The sequence below is a fragment of the Branchiostoma floridae genome, chromosome 10, assembly GCF_000003815.2.
Source record: "Branchiostoma floridae strain S238N-H82 chromosome 10, Bfl_VNyyK, whole genome shotgun sequence".
Lineage (NCBI taxonomy): Eukaryota > Metazoa > Chordata > Leptocardii > Amphioxiformes > Branchiostomatidae > Branchiostoma > Branchiostoma floridae.
The window spans coordinates 18,850,325-18,873,173 of record NC_049988.1 but is presented as its reverse complement, the minus strand read 5'-3'; the positions used below and the strand labels follow the sequence as shown (position 1 = coordinate 18,873,173).

Here is a 22,849-nt window from a genome sequence, read left to right as displayed (position 1 = left end):
CCGGAAGCAATATGTCAGTGCGATATCGGATATGTAGGTCACTTCTTCCACACTCTCACACCGGCTGAAAGCTATCAGGCATTGTCAGGGCGTGTACATGTGTGTAGTCATATTGAGACGACTATTTCATCGAATATCTAGAGGGACATCGCATCCATCGCGTATCAGACAACGTAAGTGCAAAGTAACGTTCACACCTGACATGGTATACTAATAGTAATGGTGTTTTACCAAGGACCCTTAATAACAGCAAAATGTAAAATGCATGGTACAGTTTGTGGCGCCTAGAAAATGTTTGACATGTTTATTTAGTGCTCTGATAAGGCCGAAAAATTAATTTTTCTTTTCTTTAAAATATCAGCTGGAATTATTCGTCATTTTACCAGCTAAAAGGTTTTGGAATATGATATTGATTGGCATCCTTCACTCCCTGTTTTACAGTGCGTGACTGAGTCAACAAACCGAAGCTCAGAAGCCAATGCTGTTTAAACAGTGTGCCCAGCGCTCACTGCAGCCCCAGACTCTGAGGCTCGTACGCCGGAAATAGGCACAAGGTCCTGTCACTCACTATGCGTAGTCTCCGTGGATCGCGTGCTGTTCCCTGGCCGGTTATATTCCTCTGGCCGGCTTACTCCTTTATTTGTTCCATTTCTACGATTTTTCCAGCGGTCCGGAGTCTGGTAGAGACTACACTACGGGCATTTGATGACGTGATTAAATATGCCTGTCGAGTTAACGCTCTGGGCTGCCTGTCACTGTTAAGGGGACCTGCTTGGGGGTTTCAGCAACACCGTATAGCATTAATTTCAGTAGTAATATAATTTATGCAAACATGCAAAACCGCTTAATTGCTTTTTAAACGTCGGCTCTTAATTCCACCATTCTATTGATTCCAATTATGATTTACTGATGGGTCGTGCACTTTTAAATTTCAGAGCCCTGAAGGAGTCACCAAGTCCTCCTTCAAGACTATGCACATCTTGTGGGTTTTGCTGACCATCCCAGCAGTTGTAATTTCACTTTTCTCATCATTCTGATGGTTTGTCTAATTAAATTTCAGAGCCCCGAAGGAATCACAAAGACCTCCTTCAAGACCATGCACATCTTGTGGGTTTTGCTAAACATCCCAGTAGTTCTAATTTTACTTATCTCATCATTCTGATGGTTTGTCTACTTAAATTTCAGATCCCCGAAGGAGTCACAAAGACCATGCACATCTTGTGGGTTTTGCTGACCGTCCCAGCAGTTGTAACCACCGTCCAAGGGCAGCGGCCGCTCGCCTGTGACAGTGTGGGGGATGGCAGTCCCGTCTGCAGCTGCAGGTCCGGACGCGTCTCCTGTGAAGACGCCGACTTGACGGACGTACCGACCGACATTCCACCCGACACCGGCACCCTGGAACTATCCGGAAACAAGATTACGTCACTTCCGGCATTAGTCTTCGATGGTCTGCCTGAAGTAACCACTCTTGACCTTTCCGATAATGAGATTGCCTCTATAGAGGTTGGGGCGTTTGATGGGTTAGGCGGCAGCCTGGAAAAACTTTACCTAAACAACAATGAGCTAGTGAGTTTGGAAGGGGGGATATTTAGAAATCTGACAACTCTAGAATTCCTGTATCTCAAGGACAATAAGATATCGACCGTAAGTTCCGGTGTCTTTAGTGGATTGTCAAGTCTAATCCAAATCTTCTTTGATGGAAACAGAATTTCTAGTTTTCCCACTGGTGCCCTTTCTGGCGCGCCGGAATTGCGTGCCATACAACTACCCAGGAACCGTATAACGAGGTTAGATAGCGTCCTGCCCTCACTGCCGTCCCGTACGGTAAATATAGATCTCAGTGAGAACAATTTAGAAAACCTGCAACCAGCAGCGTTTAACGGTTTTCCACGCCTTTCGACTCTCACTCTGAAATCTTGCAACATCTCATCTCTACCTCCGAATGCTTTCCCTAATACCCTGATGTTTCTCTACTTGGACAACAACAATTTGGTTGAGCTTAAGAATAACAGTTTTGGTACCCATCCTTCTCTGGCCATCGTCAGCTTCATCAACAACAAAATCACAACAATAGAGGCTGGACTTTTTAGCAGGCTCCCAAGACTAGGAAACATTGCGCTCCAGTCGAACAAGCTAGCCTCCTTGCCGCCTGGCATATTCGACAACCTTTCTAATGTACGAGAACTTCGACTAGAAAATAACAAACTCGAAAGTCTGGATGATCCTAACATCTTTAAGGATCTTCAGAGCGCCTGGTTCATATATCTTCAAGACAACAACCTCAAAAGTCTTCCTTCTGGCGTCTTTAGCGAAGCAAACCTGGAGAATCTTAAGATCCTGGTTCTCGACAACAATGCCATTACTCAAATTGAAAACGGTACCTTTGACAATCTTCCTAGCATACAATCCATCTATGTGCAGCAAAATCCAATTGAGGAAGTAGGTTGTGGAATGGCCCCTCCGAAAGCTATGTCTCCGTCGCTAAGAAAGGTGTATATATCGTGCACATGCCACCTAAAACCTTTGTATGATTGTCCCAACTTCAACTGGCTTGGTGCGAAGACCGTGTGTCAGTCTCCGCTATCGCTCTGGCGCGTAGCTCTGAATGAAACCACGCCTGATCGCTTGGTTTGCGCCGGTGCGGGTGTTAACGGTACAAACTGGATCGCTTTGGTCGTCCTTTTGTTGTCGTCTGGCCTCTTTATGACGACCTAAGGTGGTGATATCAGTTCCAATACTGTAGCACTGTGGAAATATGCCATGGTACAAATTGCAATCTGGCAGAATCGCAGATTCGACCGGTAGAGATCCCGATCACAGGCTCTGTCGTCAGTGTTACCCTCAACGTAGAGGTTTGGTTCGCCCTAGGCGCGAGGCTTAAAAATGTGGTACAAAATAGAAACCCCGATAAAAACGCATAAAAAAATTTAAAAAACAGCCGGAGCCGAACCTCTGCTTGGAGACTAGTCAGTGTTAGGATGGTGTCGTTTTTGTATATCCTAAAATTTCAAGTCAATCCATATTGATCTGGAGTGAATTGGACCGCGGTTTAAAACTTCTGACGGTCTTTTAAAGGAGTTTATTCAAATTTAAAGACTCAGATAGATCTGGCTCCCTACCAGCAGAATTGGTGATTTTACCAGATTTAGACATCTCCACTGTGTACTAGAAATCAAATGCTGCGCTGAACTATCGCAATATGATTTATTGAACTAAACTTGATGTGATTTCTCTGCTATGTGGAACAGACAAGCAAGCAAACAACCAAAGAAAGAAATGAATAAATGAACTGACGAACAAGAACTTTTTCAACTTGCCAACCTGACAGTGGTATTGCTGTAGCAATGTAGATAGATGCTAATACAAATGTATACAATGAGTAGTTATCTTTACTTACTTATTACTCACTACCCAGTATAGAAGTCACCCAAACCAACTTGTTTGGTCAAAAAATGGTTGTAAGGTTATACACAACATATATTCTTCTTGTTTAGATTCATGTAAACTTTTGTTTTGTGTTGTACCAACACAAATGAACTTGTATACTACATGTAATGTGTTTTGATTAACCAGAAGTTACCATCTACTATTAGTTTCTTTGTTTATTGATGCTTTCTTTGAAGCTTTATTGCTATCTTCTTTTTTTTTTGCACCCCTGTTTTGAAGTTTTAGTTGAAAAGTTTGTTTCCACTAACTATGTACCAACTGTGATAATTAGTTTTATAGCTTTGGGGTTTGAAAGTTATAATTGCTAACAGTTTGTTTAGTCTTCTTTGATTATATTTTGTTGACAGCAACTGATATTTACTAGTCAATGATTATGTTTAGGAATTGTTATTAATGATGATTAATTAAGTCTCTAGTGGTTTTATGAATACAAGGGTAGAATTGTGTGAAAGAATCATTGATAGAATTGTGTGAAATAATCATTGATAGAAATGTGTGAAATAATCATTGATAAAATTGTGTGAAATAATCATTGTTTCCGTTTAGATTCTAGTAGTTTTGGACATGTTTTGTATTAGAGTTTCGTTGTATATGTTTATATTTCTAGTATTGCATAGTTTATTTCCCGTCTATTTCTCTAAAAATTATGGAAGTAAAAATTTAGGAAAAATACTTAGAGAGAACTGAGAACTTAATCTATGGATCATTCTCAGGGCATATCTCATGCTGTTAGTGTTTACAATAGTCATTGTGGCTTCAGGGCTGTAATAGTATTGATATTGTTGATATGGTTATCATGTATACTAGTATGTAGTTTTAAAAATGGAGAGTGATCTCGTTTTAGATGGAACTGTACAAGAGGAAAACTCAATAAAATGCAGACGCAAAATCACAGAGTCGACGAGTTCTGAATGTAACTGAATAAAATGCAGACGCAAAATCACAGAGTCGACGAGTTCTGAATGTAAAGGAATGTAATGGGGCATCGATATAAAACTCGAGCTCTTCATGTCAACTTTGGCTCAAAATCTATTTTCGCATTCTTTATCCAGCATTGATCAGCTCAGTGCACTGTTCTACTGTGGTGCCACGGACATTATTATTACGTGAAATCACACACAAACACAATGCATAACCAAGGCGCTTTCACCATTTGATCAAAACTCCTTGGCATAACGTTACACTTTTTAGAACCGTTCTAGTTTAATGCTGAGTTCAATCATTATCTTCGCATATTTAAACATACTTAACCTTTCAAAAACCTTGGTCATGCATCGACAACCCAAGATTGCTGCAATACCGTCTGACGAAAATACTTCGACACGCATTGGGCCATCAGGGAATACAACGGGTGACCTTTAGAGTCATAGGTCATAGGTGATGTCTGCCCGTCTGTGTGGGGAGGGCACAGGTTTTGCAGTCTGCAATCGACCGATTTGGTACGTAGTTTTGGTGTGCAGCTAAATTTGACAGTTTGGAGAGGATACACGTGAACTTTCAGGTAGGAAGAAAAAAAGGGTGACGACTTATATGCTCTAGAATTTGTAAAAGCAGAGAGCTATAAATTTGGGAGGTCGCACATCCGGCCTAAACACCTCAGGTTTTTAGGCCGGATCAAACGACCTCTAACAACCTCAAACCAAAAACCTCCTTGCTCAAACGACCTCGAACGGCTCTGATATACAGTGTACATGGGGCAACGACCTTGTGTGGCGATCTAAATACATTATTTATGCATTTATGGATTTTTAAAAAATGCATCCTAACGTTAATTAATTATTTACCAGTTAACGTTACCGGTATTTGGATGTAGTCGGTTTCAAGATGGAAGCAATTTGAGGCCAAAAAACACTCAGTATACAAATATTATAGAATTGAATTGTTAAATTGACAATGATAAGATTGTTGTGCTATTCTGTAATCTATGAGCCAACAGCATTCATAGTTTTATTTTTGATACTGTCATCTGTGGACTGAAGACGGTATCGAGAACTTCCCCATGCAGACTCCTAAAGCCCCCTTTACAAATCAAGAATTTAGCTCGGCCGAGTTGTCAGCGAGCTCTAGATTACGAGGAGGTATGACCCTGATGCAGATGGCAAAATGGCAGAGTTTCTTCGTCGGCATCGATATCAGGGTCATGCCTCCTCGTAATTTAGAGCTCGCTGACAACTCAGCCGAGCTAAATTCTTGATTTGTAAAGGGGGCTTAACACAGACAATTCAACATGGTGGCCAGACATTTCTGGGCCCCATGGGAAAAACCCCCAAAAGATTACACAACAAAAGAATATACAGGCTTTTCATTTGACGTCATCTGTGCCATGTTGGATTATAGCATACAACTGTAAACCACACAAAGATGCTACTGCTTAATTCAATTACCCGCCAACATGGTCGTCGCAGGATTCAAATCATGATTCAAAGTCAAAGTCAAAGTTCCTTCCTGCGCCTGATGGCGCATTGGGCGGCGCCAATCTCCGTTTCAGTAGCCCTTGGGCCACACAACGCAATCACTACAGCAGGGGGCTAGTCCACTGGTAGTGGTGTGTGTTCAACTTCCATACTCTTTCCCGAATGCTGAGTGCTAAGCAGAGAAACAAGCATGTACCATTTTTAAAGTCTTTGGTATGACTCGGCCGGGGTTTGAACTCACGACCTACCGAATGCAAGGCAAACACTCTACCCACTAGGCCATTGCACTCAAATTATGATTAGTACAATGTTAATGAAAAGGCCTGTATACTTACTGGCTGTACAGCAAACCATGGGTTTCATGTTTTGTTTTGTTTTGTTTTTGTATCTAATAGTAATAGTAGAGGAAGTAATAGTAATTAATACTAGTATTAGTCATAGAATTTCTGAGAGGAAAAAGTGGGTTAATGTACATCATTTTATGTTTAGCGGGTTGTTTATTGAAATGAAATAAATATCTATAGACCAACTACTACAGACTCTTGATCATTCTGTTGTTATCGCTTCAAACAACCTTTTTTTCTCATTGAAAATCAACCAGTATTTGAACAAGAAGTTTATGTACAGATACAGCCTGTATCTCAGGACCTGTACCTAAACCAGTGTACCTGTATATGTAAATTTATCTGAAAATTTGTTTAGGTACACAGGCTAACATGATTTAATGACTTGAGAGTGTGGTGGGACCGCGTGGCGCAATTGTCAGCACGTTTGACTCAGGTCCAGAAGGTCCTGAGTTCAAACCCCGACGTGTCACCGATCTTGTGCCCTTGGGAAAGGCACTTTACATGACTTTCCTATACAGGCTACAAAAGTCTTCAGCAAATTGAAGTTGGTAGCCTCAGAAACGGAAGATTTGACATTCCTTCTCTCAGTTTTGCAGTGCAGGAGTAGTGAAGTCACCACCAACATCACGATGTCAGCGAAAAGAAAGAGCAGCAAGCCGTGCCGGATTCAGGAGGACTGGTGTGAGGAGGGTGAAGGGTCAACCGAGGATGTGGGAACGAAAATGCAGCCTGACACTGGTGAGAAACTTGATGCCGAAGTGTTCATACAAATTTCAGAGAATTTCTATGATCCACCACTCAGAACTTCAATCAGTATTATATTATATATTTTATGGTATTCAGCTTGTTATACTAATGTTAAGGATCATACATGCATAACAGGAATTCCGTGAAACTTGTATGTTTCTTAGTAGTGCATCTTGTGAATTCCTTAAAATTTCTATAAACACTTAGGCACATATGCGACAACTGTGTGAAGCTCTATTCAACCAATCAAAGCATTGGTGCAGTGAATGCTGGGTACTGGTACAGAAAATTCAAGTTTTTTGGCGGGGAGGGGGCTCTTAATACACTTTTGCTGGCCATTCTGACCACACTTTTGCTGGCCATTCTTTTTTTGTACTGCCAGGGTCAGTGGCACAAATGACCCAGTACAAATGTCCTCCTTGCGGTTTAAGGTGGGATTGTAGATCTGCTCAAAGATGGCCTCCTTGACTCCGTGTTCCTACTAGCGTGGTTCACAATCCAATCAAGGATGTCTATTGTCTCTGGGCTGAAAGACCAGTATGTAGAGATTGATTTGTCTTAAAATGGCACAAGCTACCTAGGCTGACCCAGTGTATTTATTTTGTTGTTGTCATTTTCAATGAATACAAATACAAAATACTTTTTCAGTTGTTCATTGTTTTGTTATTGTTTACCAATGTTTTCTTTTTTACATAACAGAACTCTTGGAATTTGCATTTGATGCAAACATGGCAACAGAAATCAACACTGAAGAAATGGAAGAACAGAACCAGTGTGAGGAAAGGAATCTTGACTGGACTTTGCAAGAGGAAACTGAGGAAGCTGAGAAGCCTCCCCACATTGAGAAGCCGTACAAGTGTGAAATTTGTGGTTGGGAGTTCAAGCAAGAGGTCAACTTAAAGTCCCACATGCGGACACACACTGGAGAGAAACCCTACATGTGCGAGAGGTGCAGCAAGAAATTCAGCCGAAGCCAGGATCTAACCAACCACCTTAGAACCCACACTGGGGAGAAACCTTTCAAGTGTGAGGAGTGCGGCAAGGGGTTTGCACAGCGGACTGCTGTGAAGGTCCACATGCGCACCCACACTGGAGAGAAACCCTACAAATGTGAGGTATGCGGCAAGGGATTTGCCCAGCATACCGCTGTGAAGGTTCACATGCGCACCCACACAGGAGAGAAACCCTACATGTGTAGTGAGTGTGGCAGGCAGTTTAGAGAAAAGGCTCTGCTCACGTGCCACATGCGGACTCACACAGGTGAGAAACCCTACATGTGTGACGAGTGCGGCAAGCAGTTTGGTGATCAGAATAACCTGAAGCGTCACAAGCGGACCCACACGGGAGAAACCACACAAGTGTGAGATTTGCGGCATGCAGTTGAGTCGCAGGAGCGCATGGAAGTTTCACGACACACCCACAGCAGCGAGCGAGAAAAACTACAAATGTGGTATAACTCCTTCTCCCAGCCAACTCTGCTTTGTCAAATTGTTAAGCCACAGCGACAATGGCAACGAGCCACAGCTCCAGTGAGATATCAACTTTATAGCCTGACTAGAAACTAAGAATCATGCTCCTAGCGGCCAGCCCTACAGTTGCTGCCACCTTGGGAGGGGGTCATTAACCCCAGCCAGCGGGAGATTGTGTAAACACAGGCTACGAACTTTAGAGTCTTTGCCTCCCACTAGAAAAATGTCCACATGAATATGTATGTGTCAAAAGTGTGGATTCTTTCGAACCATACATCTGCTTTGAGATTAGGCAGTCATGAGGGATGTAGAAAATGTGTAAAAAAAAGTGGACTCACTGATATAGCTGTGCAGGTTTTCTAACATTTGTTTGATCATTTAGTTATATTTTAGTACATTAATGTTATTATGGTTGGCAAGTTCCCATTACATTTTGAAATTGGGTATGATATATACTCATGATATGGTCTAGTGGTTAGGAACCTTATGAATTACTGTAGGTACATTTATATCTATACCTTTACCAAAATGGTACATTTTTGGCCTAAGGCTTAGGAAATTGTATATTAATAGCTATGTTCTGATATTGGTTTTGTCACTACTTGATCAAAATAGCAAAGCATAGAGATTTTTGGGCATAACTTTATATACAAATGTTGGCATCAAAATTTATAAAGCAACCTGTTTTAGGATGAATGTTCACGTAACACTTAAATCTTAAAATATATGGATGCATGTACATGTATATATTTTTCTGTCTATACTGCTATGTATTGACATGGATAGACTGTCTTTCTTAGATAGAGGTATCAGTAAATAACACTGCACAGTAACCTGAATAAATTTCCTGAATGTCTCAGAATAAATGTGTGTTGAGTGTTCACAGTGAAGATTTTTTACAATAAAAAACTAGAGTTTGGCAACCTCATACCTCCATGAAACATTTTGATCTGTTCAGGGGTGCCTAAGCATTTGCACGAACCCTATGAAATTCGTACGAATATTATGTGATACACACGAATCACTATGCGAAAACGCACGAATATTATGAAATTCGCACGAATCACTATGCGAAATCGTACGAATTTTATCAAATTCGCACGAATCACTATGTGACACACACGAGCCTTATGTGATTTGCACGATCCTTATGCAAAAACGGCGGCCGGGAGGAGGCATGATTTTGAGCGTTTCTACCCGAGATATTTATATTTCAAGGCATGGAATGGACATTTACCGTCGCAAAGATGTATTTGATAGCCTGTGAGCTACTGTTTAGCTTCATTTCGGCGTGTTACATCGTATTTTCAGTCGCCGAAGCGGCGAAGCCGCCATCTTGAAAATCCCGCTCCGTTTGTCACGTGACCCCGCCAGTGGTTGCGCAATTTCGCATAAGGATCGTGCAAATCACATAAGGCTCGTGTGTGTCACATAGTGATTCGTGCGAATTTCATAAAATTCGTACGATTTCGCATAGTGATTCGTGCGAATTTCATAATATTCGTGCGTTTTCGCATAGTGATTCGTGTGTATCACATAATATTCGTACGAATTTCATAGGGATCGTGCAAATGCTTAGGCACCCCTGCTGTTGTTGCATCATCTATGCATAAGGATGTTTACCTTTGAATAACTTACACACCTCACTGATATTAGATTCCAATAATTAAGCACTATTAAAGGATTTATGGCATTTTTAATCGGATTATGCAATTAGGCATACATGGAATTTTTTTTTCATGATTTACTTGTGTTACATGTATATGCAGGCGACAAGAATTGTAGGTATTTGTCAAAGGTAAAGGCCTTTGAGGCATTAACAGTCTTGTCTCAACCACTATTACTAGTACTGTTTGCATAACAGTATCCGGAATGTAATGGCGCCTACAAAATGGCGGAATGTTTACAAGTCGGGGGCCTTTACCTTTGACATATTCCCCAGAATTCTAGTCGCCAGCACATGTGTAGTGACATTAGCAAAAGAGCTTTTATAAAATGTCCTCATTGGTTATGATTTATTTATTTCCCATTGAAAGATTTTGAACATGCCCTTGTAGTTCCAACATTGCTAGTAACTGCTATGTGGCCCAAAACCTTACTTTGTACTGATGTCAAAAGCTATCTTCCACCCTAACTTCCAGACCATAGCATATACAATGTATATAACCTCCTAAAAGTCCTCCTTGGTAAAAAAAAAAAAACATAACACAATCATATTTGTGATCTAGACCCGTCACCTTTTGGCCGACACAATTGGACCCGAATTGGGTAATCAGGCGAAACTCTCAGTGACCTATACCCCAGTGACCCAGACCAGGCACTCCAGACTATTTCCGGGTCACCATCTGCTTTGCTGGAGGCCAGACAAAGGGTGAACTTCTACTCGGGATTTTTCTAGCCTACTGCAGACGTTTCGCTGTTTTAGGAGCGGCACAGGCGACCTCGCTGGTAGGAATAGTGGATAGATAAATTAGACTAACTGTTCGTTGTCTTCTCGCTATAAATGCGCGACGATAACGTCCGTTGTTGCCGAAACGAAAATTATGCGGGTGTGCAAGGGGTTTGTGATCTCGTAAAAAAATGTGTTCTTTGGTTCCTTTCGTGCTTAGTCGCTATACACCCGACCTTCCTAAGCGGTTATTGATAGTAGAATTTCGCAAAAATAGAGTGAATGCATTTTGTATTTGGCACTCAGAGTCAGTGCACAAGAATGGTATCATAATTATTATTTGGTAACTGAAACCCTTTGGTGGCCAAACTCCCCTGGCAAAAATTGTTCTTCAAGAAGTCAGTATAGTCAAGGAGGTCGATTTTTCTGGTAGAGATTGTGATAATAGAAGCAGATGTCCTTGCTGTATCTGTATTAGCATTATTTTGGTTTCTTGAGTTTCGACAAATTTGGTGCATAAAATACTGTATTTATTGGGTTTACAGAAAAGGCTTGGCTGGCTACCAGGCCAGGCTGCTACCCTTTCTGGGCCCCCAGGTAGGGGGAAAAAACATTAGTTTATGGCAAACTAGAGTCATGTACTGGTACTAGTACAGTACCAATGCAATCATTCACTGACAGAACACTGGTGTACTGGTACTGAACCAGTACTACTGGTAATCAGGAATGGTCAGTTAGGCAGATAAAATGACTATGAAATTACTGTTCGGTGTATTGAAGCCACATTGATCTATACTACTACACTGCAGCACAGAACACTTTTGCAAGACCTTAATCCAATTTTCATCTGTTTTTCTAAAAATAATACCTTGTGGCTCAATGGCAGTGGTCATGAGGGATACAATGCAATAGGATCGTTTCTTGCACAATTTGACCCTTAAACTGCCAGAGTTTCAACCCTATAAAATACTAGTAGTGGCAGGGTTAGCCGCTGACCCACGAAAAGAGACAACGGAACAAGGCCGAAGTCCCTAACTTCCGGGGTTCGTGCGCTACACGCGCACAAAGCTGCTACTTCGGGGGAATGCGCTTTCCCGGTTATAACCGGGCACGGCACACAGGACATGATTGAATATGTGTGCCGGATATATCCGGTTTTGGCAGTTTAAGGGTTAACATTATGTCATTATCACTTAAATTTCAAAGAACCTTGTTTTCATATTGAAAATCAATCTGTATTTGAACAAGATGTTCATGTACAGATACAGGCCCTGGCCTATACCTTACTAGTACCTATATAAAAAAGTCAGTGTACCTGAAACTTGTTTAGGTACACAGCTCTATGGCTAACATTTTTTAACATATCTTTTCTCAGTTTTGCAGTGCAGAAGTAGTGAAGCCACCGCCAACATTACAATGTCAGCAAAAAGAAAGAGGAGCAAGCCGAGCCGGATTCAGGAGGAATCATGTGAGGAGGGTGAAGGGTCAACCGAGGACTTGGGAACGAAAATGCAGAAGCGCCCCGGTGAGAAACGCTATGAGTGTGAAGACTGCGGCAGGACCTTTCGCCAACAGGCTGCCATGAAGAAGCACTTGCAGACTCATAGTGGTAAGATACTCTACATGTATCATATCATATGTGGCCTCCTTCTGTCAATATTAAATGTTTTATTGCAAACTCATGCCCATGGGGCTAATTGCAAGAGAAGAAAGACTAAATACATGAAGTGAATGAATGTGTAGATAAACTAAATTCTAACATTCAAATTTTAAGTGGATGAATGTACATACGATACAGAATAGGGTACTAAGTTTACGTAACTATTACGGGGTTTGACTTCTTCTTTGAAGACAGTTGAAAATGAAATGCCCCATGTATTGTATAATAGATTGATTCGGTGATCTTAGTAGGAAGAGAATCTTTTGTGGCATTTTCAACAATGAAAATGTTGGTGTGATTTCGGTCACTCTTTCAAATAGTCTTTTTCTTTCGGCATCGAATTGGGGGCATTCACAAATAAAATGTGTTTCATTTTCCACTGCATTCGTTGTGCACTGCCTACAAATTCTTTCTTGATGTTGAACAGGTAGCTTTTTGTATCTTCCTTTCTCTATTGACCATGCATGGTAAAAACCTAATTGATATCAGCCCTACAGCGTCGACTGTGGTTAAACAGTCGCCTCTACCAGGCTCCGTGGTTCGGTGATCTAATTGTAGAAATTGGACAAATAGAGTCAATAGTACGCTGGAGTCAGCCGGATGAGTAGGACCATTATCGTGGTTCGGATGATGGTCCTACTTGACCGTCTGACTCCCCTAGCGTACTATTGACTCTATTAGAGGCTAGCTAAACAGTCCTATACAAGAATGACAGTCTCTGCCACATAGGGCACATCTGTAAGCTGACTCAGGTCTGTTGCAGAGTTCTTTTCAAAGGATCCACTTTTCTTCTGCCATGCTCATCAGTCTGGTTTCTCCTGATTTTAGCTGCCTGAGTAGTGTGCATCTCCAGCTGGATCTGTCATTTACAAGGTCCTCCCAGTGCTCTGTGTCAATATACTCTACATGTGCAACAAGTATATGAAGCTGTAAACTAACAATCAAAGCATCAGTGTAGCAGGGTTCATGAGGTTCTACAAACTTGATTAACAACAGAAAAAGTACAATATTAACTGGTAATACACACCTTTATCTCAACTGATGTCAAATCCTTATAGCTTGGTATCAAGCCATATTATAGTTCTTAGAGAGGACAGTACAGACTCAAAGCTGGCCCAGAGACTCAGACTCCTTGGCCAGCTTTGATACTGGCTTACATATATGTCACAGTAGAGATCACGATCCAGTAGAATCGCCGATTCTCCTAGGAGTTCTGCGATTCTACTGGATCGTGATCTCTACTGTGACATATACATGTATATGCCACTGCATGGAGATTATACTCTGGAGCTATAGTACTGCTGGATACCAGGCTAAAATTGCAAAATACAGGTAATTTGTAATTAGAAAGTTTGTAACACTACATGGGATTTCATCACTCAAATGTCAGATCAAATATCTTATATCACCAGAAGCACAATATACTGTAAATGCATGTAAGTTTGCAGGGATTTAATTTCGCGATAGTGGAAATGTAGTGCGGTTTTGAGTTTATGGTAGTGCCATATTCTGTATTCACATATTGTAATGGTTTGCAGCACTAGTGAACAGAAACTGAACAGAATACCACTGCAAACATTTCTGCATTTACAGTATTTGTCCTACACCTAATAGAAATGTCAGGGCCAGTATTCAAGTTTATTTCAAGCTTACTTCTTCAGTTGTTCATTCTTATGAAATTGTTTATCAATGTTTTTGTTGTTGTTGTTGTTTTTTTCAATTGAACAGAACTGGTTGACTTTGCATTTGATGTTACCATGGCAACGGAAGTCGACGCCAAAACAGAAGAACAGGACCAGCTTAAAGACGGGGATCCAGACTGGTCTTTGAAGAAGGAGAAGCCACCTCGTGTTAAGAAGAAGTACGAGTGCGGAAGGTGTGATCGAGAGTTCAGGCAGGCGAGCGACCTGAAGTGCCACATGCGGACACACACAGGGGAGAAACCCTACCTGTGCGAGCGTTGCAGCAAGCAGTTCTGCCGACGCCAGGACCTAAACAACCACCTCCGAACCCACACTGGGGAGAAACCTTTTAAGTGTGAGGAGTGCGGCAAGGGATTTGCACAGCGGAATGCTTTAAAAGTCCACGTGCGCACCCACACAGGGGAGAAACCCTACATGTGTGATGAGTGTGGTAGACAGTTCAGTGAGCAGGGGCAACTCAAAGGCCACCTACGGACTCACACAGGTGAGAAACCCTACATGTGTGACGAGTGCGGCAAGCATTTCGGTCAGCTGAGCAACCTTAAGAGGCACAAGCTGACCCACACAGGGGAGAAACCCCACAAGTGTGAGATTTGCGGGAAGCAGTTTGGCCAGAAGAGCATCTTGAACATCCACCGACAAACCCACAGGGAGGAAAAACCCTTCCACTGTACCCTGTGTGACAAGCAGTTTGGCATCATGGACAATCTAAAGAAACACTTGAAAATTCATAGTGGGGAGAAACCTCACAGCTGTGACGAGTGTAACATGCGGTTTGGTCGCCTCTCCAACCTTAAGAGACACAAAATGACACACACAGGAGAGAAACCGTACATGTGCATCATATGTGGCAAGCAGTTTCGTCAACAAGGTGCTCTGAAGTCGCACAAAATGACCCACACTGGGGAGAAACCCTACATGTGTATGATATGTGGCAAACAGTTCAGGCAACTGACGGCCATGAAGACACACAAGAGTACCCACAATAGTGGGATACCTTTCATGTAAGATGTGCATGTATACAAGACAGTGAGATTTTTAAATGTTTCCCGAAGGAAAAACATATTGTTTTGCTGGTGTGGTCTTGTTCCTCTTCTGCAATGAACCAATAAGAGCTTAGAACTGCCTATGAGTATGACATACATGTACATGTGTGAGCATATTAGCTGGTACAGCAAATATGAACAAAGTTATTAGCTTTTACAGCAAAAGTGTAATATTAGCTGTTCCAGGAAATATGAACAGTTATAGGTTTGCGAGAGCAAAACATGTAGTGGTTTCATAAAAGGCACATTACTGGGAGGAAAGCATCCTGCATTTTCTCGTAAATGTTGCCTTTCGAGTTTCACAATGTGGTCGATTAGATGCCACTTGAAGACAGAGGGAAAATTTCCAGACTAGCATGATGTATGAAATGACTAAAAAAATTGCAAGCACTGTCTAAGTATCTTGTATTAGTAGTAGTAGCTCAGTAAATGATAAGAAATGATCTTGCGTTCTAGCACCGAAGCACTAGGATTGAGGTGTTCAAACATTTTTCTGTAAAAATGTTGTAAAGTTGAACTTGTTGCCACTAAGCACAGAAGGGGCATCCGCACTACTAGATAGCTTTAAAGAACACTTACACAACTAGATGTACAAATGTTAGGCGTACAGGTCCGTCCGTGTTTTCTACATGTTTTATCATGTATTCAATGTAACTTTTGCATATGTACATGTGTATGATGGTTGTTAAATTGTTTTTTTAATATATGAAACATTGAGTTTTTGTCAAGTGCTTCGACACCTAATAAAGTAAGTATATATACTTTTCTGAAAAAAAGTCGCTGTCTTGGCTTTTGCAAAGAGCATTATTACTTATATATTTCACCACTGCCTGAACCTGTACGTATTCAAAATAGCCAAGAATAGAATTTTCTGACTTATTATTTCATTAGCTATAAGATATATTACGTAGGATGAACTGAACTGATAACATGTATATATACAAATGTACTATATACAAATGAACATGTATATACATACAAAATAAGGTTGTGTACCCAAGAAAACTAGGAGAAGGACTAGCAACCCCTCCCTGTAAAATATATGTACCTGTTGCTAAAGCAGCAATGAAACTTGCTGACCACAAGAGTCATAATTAGAAAACTTTGCCATTGTTATCTATCATGTATGTTAGCTAAGGCAACACCAATTTTATTTGTTTCTTCTCGAATTCTGCTGTCCTATTTTTCCCATTCAATTTGAAAAAAAAAATTGGCCACACATCCCGTTGACAAATTTTCAATGCCTCTCATGACTCCCTTATAAACTATGGGCCTCAAATTTCAGATTTTTTTCTTTTCAAAATTGGGGCTTTGCTAATCAGGGACCACATGTAAATAAATATTGATTCGTAGCATAAAATTTGCCAAGGAAATCTGAAAACTTAGTATTTGTTGAATCTGTTGTTATTTATGTTGTGTAACTTGAGTAAGACCCTCGATCTCTCCACCACAGACTTTTTGCAAAAAAAACTTTTATTTTTATTTTTTTTTACCAGCTGGTCCAATTTTTTCTGGAGAAAAAAATCTGAGAAGCAACAAACTAGATTGGTGTGGCCTAATGAACAGAATAATGTATCAAAGTAATGTATCAAAATAATGTATCAAAGCCTGATGAAACCATTTGTGTATGTTCACTTACGTTTTCATATATGGATGCACATATCTAACGTTAGCTTAGTTTACTAATTATAACCAGTTATTACCATTGGCATGGATATACTGACTGCATATAAATTTTACATGTACTTTTACATTTGCTGTATACTTGTTTAGTATCCACAAACTCTTAAATAAATTGCCTGGTGATATTTGAATGAAATTGTCTTGAGTCTACTCAGTTTAAGCGTAAAGAAATAAAAACACCTAGTCATATTTGAGACCCAGAAATTTACTCGTTACCATCTGGCAGAAATATTTAGAACCGAATTGGGTCATCAGGAGACACTTTCAGTGACCTCTACAACAGACTATTTCCGGGTCATCGAGGGGGCCTGACCAGGGCGGTCGGGTCACAAAACAAGAAGAGGCGTTTATTTGTGACATTTCGGTACGAATCCGTACGATACAGGTGACTTTGTAGGTAGGAAGAGTGGGGAAATGTGAAGGGTTAACAGTTCGATGTGTTGCTGCTTTGAATGTGCGACGAAAACTTTCCATAGGGTGGTTTGGTTGTCATGAAGAAACGTTGAGCGCACAAACGTCCAACTCCATAATTTGAAGGGTTTCATGGAATTCGATGACTCGATATACATTTAATCATCTGGTGTATTTTGCCAGCCATTAGGTACCCCAAGTATGAGTAATGAGGCTGTTTAACGTGGTCGAGGCACCTCCTCGAGCACGGGACCCCCGTTTTACGTCCCTCCCGGAAGACGATTTCGTGGAAACTTCGTGAGGCTACAGCAATCCGGACGTCCTTGGTTGGTCCCCCATCCAAGCACTATCCGGACCGCGCGTTGCTTAACTTCCGAGATCGAGGGATCGGGTGTACCAACGCGCCACGCGACCGTAGCTATATGGTTTATGATAATCATTTGAATGAAAAATGAGTTACGCTTTTCCCCTTCATGAGCCACCAATCTTGCAGACGATTACGTGCGCCGATTACGTCACAGGAATGTAGATAGAGAGGCACTATTGATTTATTAATAGCCTCCATAGCAGGCTCTCCGGATCTTTTTTTGGCTCAAAGTCATAAATTATAATACACCTTTGCTGGCCTTCTCTTTTCTCTTGGGTATCTGTAGCGTAGTACGCACCGGCAGTAGAAAAGAAAAGGCCAGCAAGGACATCATTAGACACAGATCAAGCTAGCAAATCAAGGCATTATTTGCATTATCGTTTGATAAAATGCTACAAGTTACAACAGCACTTAAAATAAGACTTTCATTTTGAACAGCTTGACTTACAGGAATTTGGGAAGTGAAGAACAGCAACTTATCCAGTTATCCAGTTTATGCAAAATATGTTTATTTGCATAATCTATGAGACACCTTTTGAAAGAATATACAGTATCAGTTGTAAAGGCTACCATCCTCTAGCAAAGGCATTAGGTTGTGGAAATCTTGTATGGTTTTGTTTGTTTAGAATGAGAAATATTGTAAATGCATTTAACTTCGAGGGGATTTAATTTGGTGTTAGCGGGAAGGTGGAGTGTTCACGGTGGCTTTAAGTTCGCGGTAGTGCCATACACTGTAGTCACATACTGTAATGGAAAAATGTTTGCGGTCGTTTTGAGTTCGTGGTAAGACTGCCTCGTGAAAACTGCTAACATAAAACCACCGCGAACATTTCTGCATTTACAGTATATCAGGATCAGTACAGTCAAACCTGTATTAACAACCACCTTTGCATAGCAGCCACCTGGCCATAATGGCCACTTTTTGTTGGTCCCTTGGATTCGTAATGATTAAGAAATAGGCTTAGTGGCCACCTGTCCAACGGGGCCACGGCCACACGATTTCCAGTCCCGTACTAGTAGATACAGTAACACTGCCTAATGCAACCATATTGCAGCCTTATGTCACCCTGCACTGAGTTTGAAATTGTAGTTTGCGAGGATTTGGAGTGTCATTTTGGTGGTAGCAGAAGGTATGCATGCCTTGAGCATTAAAGTGTGAGTCTTTGTCGGTGAATTTACAGATCGAGACAATGTTACTTGGTGAGAAAGATTTAATAAGTGGGAACTAGAATCATGTGTAGCTTGCTCATGGTCAATTGATCAACATTTTCTCTATAGTGGCCACCTGTCTATAGTGGCCATATTTCTCCAGTCCCTTGAGTGGCTGCTATAGACAGGTTTGACTGTACTGGTAAATGTTTTTGTACATGGCTAGCATTTCCAAACATTTCTTTTCTCACTTCTTCAGTGGAATTCAAGACCAAAATTGCAATGTCAGCAAAACGGAGAAGGAGTAAGAAGGATGAAATCGTTGAGACATCAACCAAGGATAAAGAAACCGAAACGGAGAAATGGCCTGTTGAGAAACGCTTCATGTGTGAGGTATGCAGCAGGCAGTTCATCCAACTGGGCGACCTCAAGGGCCACCTGCGCACCCACACAGGTGAGAAACCCTACAGGTGTGAGGACTGCGGCAGGGCGTTCAGCCTGAAGTGCGCCCTGACGGTCCACATGCGCACTCACTCTGGGGAGAAACCCTTCATGTGTAGCCAGTGTGGCAAGCAGTTCAGTGAGCGGGGCAACCTCAAGGGCCACCTGCGGACTCACACAGGTGAGAAACCCTACAAGTGTGAGGAGTGCGGCAAGCAGTTCAGTCAGCTGAGTAACCTGAAGCGACACAAACGGACCCACACAGGGGAGAGACCGCACAAGTGTGAGATTTGTGGGAAGCAGTTTGGTCAGAAGAGCATCCTGAACATTCATAAACACACTCACAGCAATGAGAAACCCTTCCATTGTAACCTGTGCGACAAGGAGTTTGGTCACATAGACAATCTTAAGAAGCACATGAAAACTCATACTGGGGAGAAACCTCACAGTTGTGACGAGTGCAACATGCGGTTTATTCGCCTGTCAAATCTAAAGAGACACATACTGACTCACACAGGGGAGAAACCCTACGTGTGTGTGACATGTGGCAAACAGTTCAGGCAACAGGGAGAACTGAAGACACACAGGAGTACTCACACTGATGAAATAGCCTGTATATAAAGGGAATTTTTTATGTGTTTGATGCTGGTAACAGTGCTTTTGTAGTCTCTTGCATGAAAGGAGAACCTAATTATAATAGGAATAAAGATGTATCGGTTTTGATACCAACCATACCAGGTATTGTTGGGAACCAGTACAGAAAGTTCAGGTACAGGTACGGTCCAGATCTAGAGGATCAGGTCCAGGTCCAAACCTGGTGGAATATCCTATATGTAAAAGGCATTTCTTATGTGTTCAAAGCTGGTAACAGCACTTATTTTCAAGATCCATGTAGCCTGGTATCCAGAACTATATGGCTACTGAGTCTCTTGTGTGAGAGGAGGTAGAGACCCTCTCTCTGTCAGTCCATCTATACAGACCAGGGTTGTAGCCAGCACCTGTCCTTCAGTCCTTTGAAGGAATTTTGCAGCTGGGGACTGAAATAAGTTTTCCCCATTCCGTCCCCTGGGACAGACAAAGTGATATGTAAAGATATAAAAAAAACTGAAACCCATGTGTTATTCTTCACCAAAACAGATGCCATTGAACAGCTTAGTCTACAAGCAAAATTTGTACCTCAAAATGCAGGAAATAGTGTTTCAGAGGGTCTTGATTTTAAAATTTTCTGGGACCCAGACCCCCTAGAAATGACGCGCAATGTTACGCCATGCCTTCGGTGCTCGATAGGATTCCCATTCAAAATCAAGGGGACTGAAAATGATTTCAGGCTGGCTACAACCCTAATACAGACCCTCACGGGTATAATACATGTATTCATAGTTTTGATACTAATATAATACCAATACCAGGTAGGGGTGGATAGCAGTACAGAAAATTCAGGTACTAGTACAGGTATGGTCCAGATCTAGAGAATCAGGTCCAGGTCCAAACCTGACCCTGGACCCAATTGTCTCATACTCAGAACCATTGTCCATTTTGCTTCAAAGACAAAGGAATCTGTTTTGTGACTTCCACTGGCTTTTTAAAATCTTATCTTCAATTGTAAACAACACTAACTGCCTTAACTTAGAGTAGACTAAGTTTGACCATAGAAACTTGTAAAACTCACTATCAACTCTCCTTTACTTTGCTCTTGTTACCTGCTAAAACTAATAGTAGAATACAAAATGTACAATGTCATGTAGTTCTATGTATCCCCCAGTCTTGTGGGGTTATAATGTGTTAATAAGACACCCTGGGACAGTTTACTGGTGATGTGACAAAAGCATCTATATATAAAAACTAAATGGTACAATGTATGCACATCAAAATGTACGTTCTAGTTTACTGTTCATCCTACAAGAAACAATTTTTTTTTGTATCAGAGTCTGTATATGGGCCTCTACTTTTTACAGTTAGTATCTTCAGGGTTGCAGGCATGTATGCAGCTTTGTGTTAACTAAGACTGCATAGTGATACCTTTTTGTATTGACCTATATTTCCTATAATAACTATACTTCACTTTAGGCTACACGGATTTGATTTTGCTATTTTAAGATTAGATATTGATAATGCTGAAACAATAAAAGATGATACTTTTCATCTGCATTGAATACATTATCATGTGGGTGCCCTACCAGTATGGCCTAATACCAAAGTAGTATATATAAAAGTAATTTTGTACCTGACTCTGCTACTACAATCATTAGCTAGCAGATTAGGCTGTTACTGTTAGTGTAAAGAAATATATTGACCTGTCTTCAAGGCGAAAATGGCTATTTTCACTGAAATATAGACAGAAACAAATTTTGAAGCGCATATTTTGCAAAGTGCATGTATTGGCAACCATGTGCTTTAGTATAGTCAGCACCGTTTGAGATACATCTGTTATCAATAATTCCTTGGGGCCAGTAAACATTCAACACTCATAGTGCCACTGTAAGTGAAGGGGGGATATGCTTTCCCCCTGGTTCATATGGGGATCTATTACCTACTGCCGAGGTGACAAAGTTTTTGAAGTCTCTTTCTTCTGCTTATCATTAAAGGCTGAGGGGCTACCATATGTCTGTTAATTGTGTCTATTGCTTCCCATACAATAACACATGGGGCAGAGGAGATCATAATGTAAATTTCCACACTCCAGCGACAGTGGCCGAGATATTCTCGATTATAGGCCCCCCTATGGTTAGTGCCACAGGTTTGAACTCTGTGCATGTGGCACTAACCAAAACAGCTACCTAACTTTAGCCCTATTACAAAATGCTACCAACTAACACATCAAAAGTACAACAATTTGGTCATCTTGCTCTACTTGCACCACTGCCTCCAAATGGCTGAAAACAAACAAACTTGCATTTAGCACAGGAAAAGTACTTGTAACTTAAATGCTAGGGGTCCTCACACATGCACAAAATCTAGGTAATGTAAGTTAACCATATCAAAAGCTGGGATTCAAAAGCAAACTATACTTCTAGTACTTCAATCTGTCAGTTTGCAATTCATAATTATAAGTTCAAAGCAAAGATGGTTAATCAAACTTAACCTGAAGGTAATAATAGATTAGTTTGGAGGGGGGTATATGTCCGTCTTGTTTTTCAGGTACGTGTGCCATGGCTAGCTTTTCCAGATTGAGCAGGAAAGGGGTCGCCTTGTTGGTGACGTAGTTTGTCTTCTAGTCGTCCAATCTTGCCCTGCATAGCTCTGTTCTGTCCCATCATTCTCTGTAATTCTTCTTTCAGTTTGGCAATCTTGTCATGAGCCAAATTGCGCTCTTCTGTAGTTTTCTGAAGCTTACCCCTTTTTGATTTCAATTCATCACAAACAAGATCTAATTGTTTCTGCCTTTTTATCAGTTTTTGCTATATACAAAACATGTAGCTGCCACCGAATCCTCCTCTAACCTTCTTTTCGTTCAACGGAAGCTTTTTCATATTTCTTTGCCATCATCTCATTTAATTTATTGTCTTGCTTTTGAAGCTCTTTCACATTATTCTTTTCCCTTCTAATGTGTCTTTCAAAAATAAGAGCAGCACATTC

At 41.1% G+C, this 22,849-nt stretch overlaps 3 protein-coding genes across 6 annotated transcripts; all 3 read left to right on the top strand.

Moving 5' to 3' along the window:
• The first annotated feature begins 58 nt into the window (after nt 1-58).
• LOC118424663 (leucine-rich repeat-containing protein 15-like) lies at nt 59-3,547 on the top strand. 4 transcript variants are annotated; one of them, XM_035833324.1, is made up of 4 exons: nt 65-173; nt 442-554; nt 1,061-1,102; nt 1,216-3,547. In XM_035833324.1, exons 3-4 carry the CDS (start codon nt 1,097-1,099, stop codon nt 2,713-2,715), a joined length of 1,506 nt encoding a protein of 501 aa, XP_035689217.1. In that variant the 5' UTR covers nt 65-173; nt 442-554; nt 1,061-1,096; the 3' UTR covers nt 2,716-3,547. The 4 variants fall into 4 exon arrangements, with proteins under 4 accessions (XP_035689215.1, XP_035689214.1, XP_035689217.1 ...); XM_035833322.1 differs by lacking the exon at nt 442-554 and having other exon boundaries at nt 59-173; XM_035833323.1 differs by lacking the exon at nt 1,061-1,102 and having other exon boundaries at nt 1,186-3,547.
• A 1,323-nt stretch (nt 3,548-4,870) lies between these two features.
• Nucleotides 4,871-17,028, top strand: LOC118425043 (zinc finger protein 271-like). The gene is made up of 5 exons (XM_035833858.1): nt 4,871-4,948; nt 6,797-6,946; nt 7,655-8,317; nt 12,189-12,422; nt 14,202-17,028. The coding sequence occupies exons 2-5, from the start codon at nt 6,838-6,840 to the stop codon at nt 15,182-15,184; spliced, it is 1,989 nt and encodes a 662-aa protein (XP_035689751.1). The 5' UTR covers nt 4,871-4,948; nt 6,797-6,837; the 3' UTR covers nt 15,185-17,028.
• Nucleotides 17,029-17,158: 130 nt separating this feature from the next.
• LOC118424668 (zinc finger protein 239-like) lies at nt 17,159-19,894 on the top strand. The gene is made up of 2 exons (XM_035833328.1): nt 17,159-17,269; nt 19,092-19,894. The coding sequence occupies exon 2, from the start codon at nt 19,115-19,117 to the stop codon at nt 19,892-19,894; it is 780 nt and encodes a 259-aa protein (XP_035689221.1). The 5' UTR covers nt 17,159-17,269; nt 19,092-19,114.
• Nucleotides 19,895-22,849: the final 2,955 nt, after the last annotated feature.

Coding starts and splice junctions, on each gene's coding strand:
- LOC118424663 (XM_035833321.1), top strand. CDS start 1,210: ATGCACATCTTGTGGGTTTTGCTGACCGTCCCAGCAGTTGTAACCACC.
- LOC118425043 (XM_035833858.1), top strand. CDS start 6,838: ATGTCAGCGAAAAGAAAGAGCAGCAAGCCGTGCCGGATTCAGGAGGAC. Junction 6,947..7,654: donor GAAAATGCAGCCTGACACTG/GTGAGAAACTTG, acceptor TTTACATAACAG/AACTCTTGGAATTTGCATTT. Junction 8,318..12,188: donor GGGAGAAACCACACAAGTGT/GAGATTTGCGGC, acceptor ATCTTTTCTCAG/TTTTGCAGTGCAGAAGTAGT.
- LOC118424668 (XM_035833328.1), top strand. CDS start 19,115: ATGTCAGCAAAACGGAGAAGGAGTAAGAAGGATGAAATCGTTGAGACA.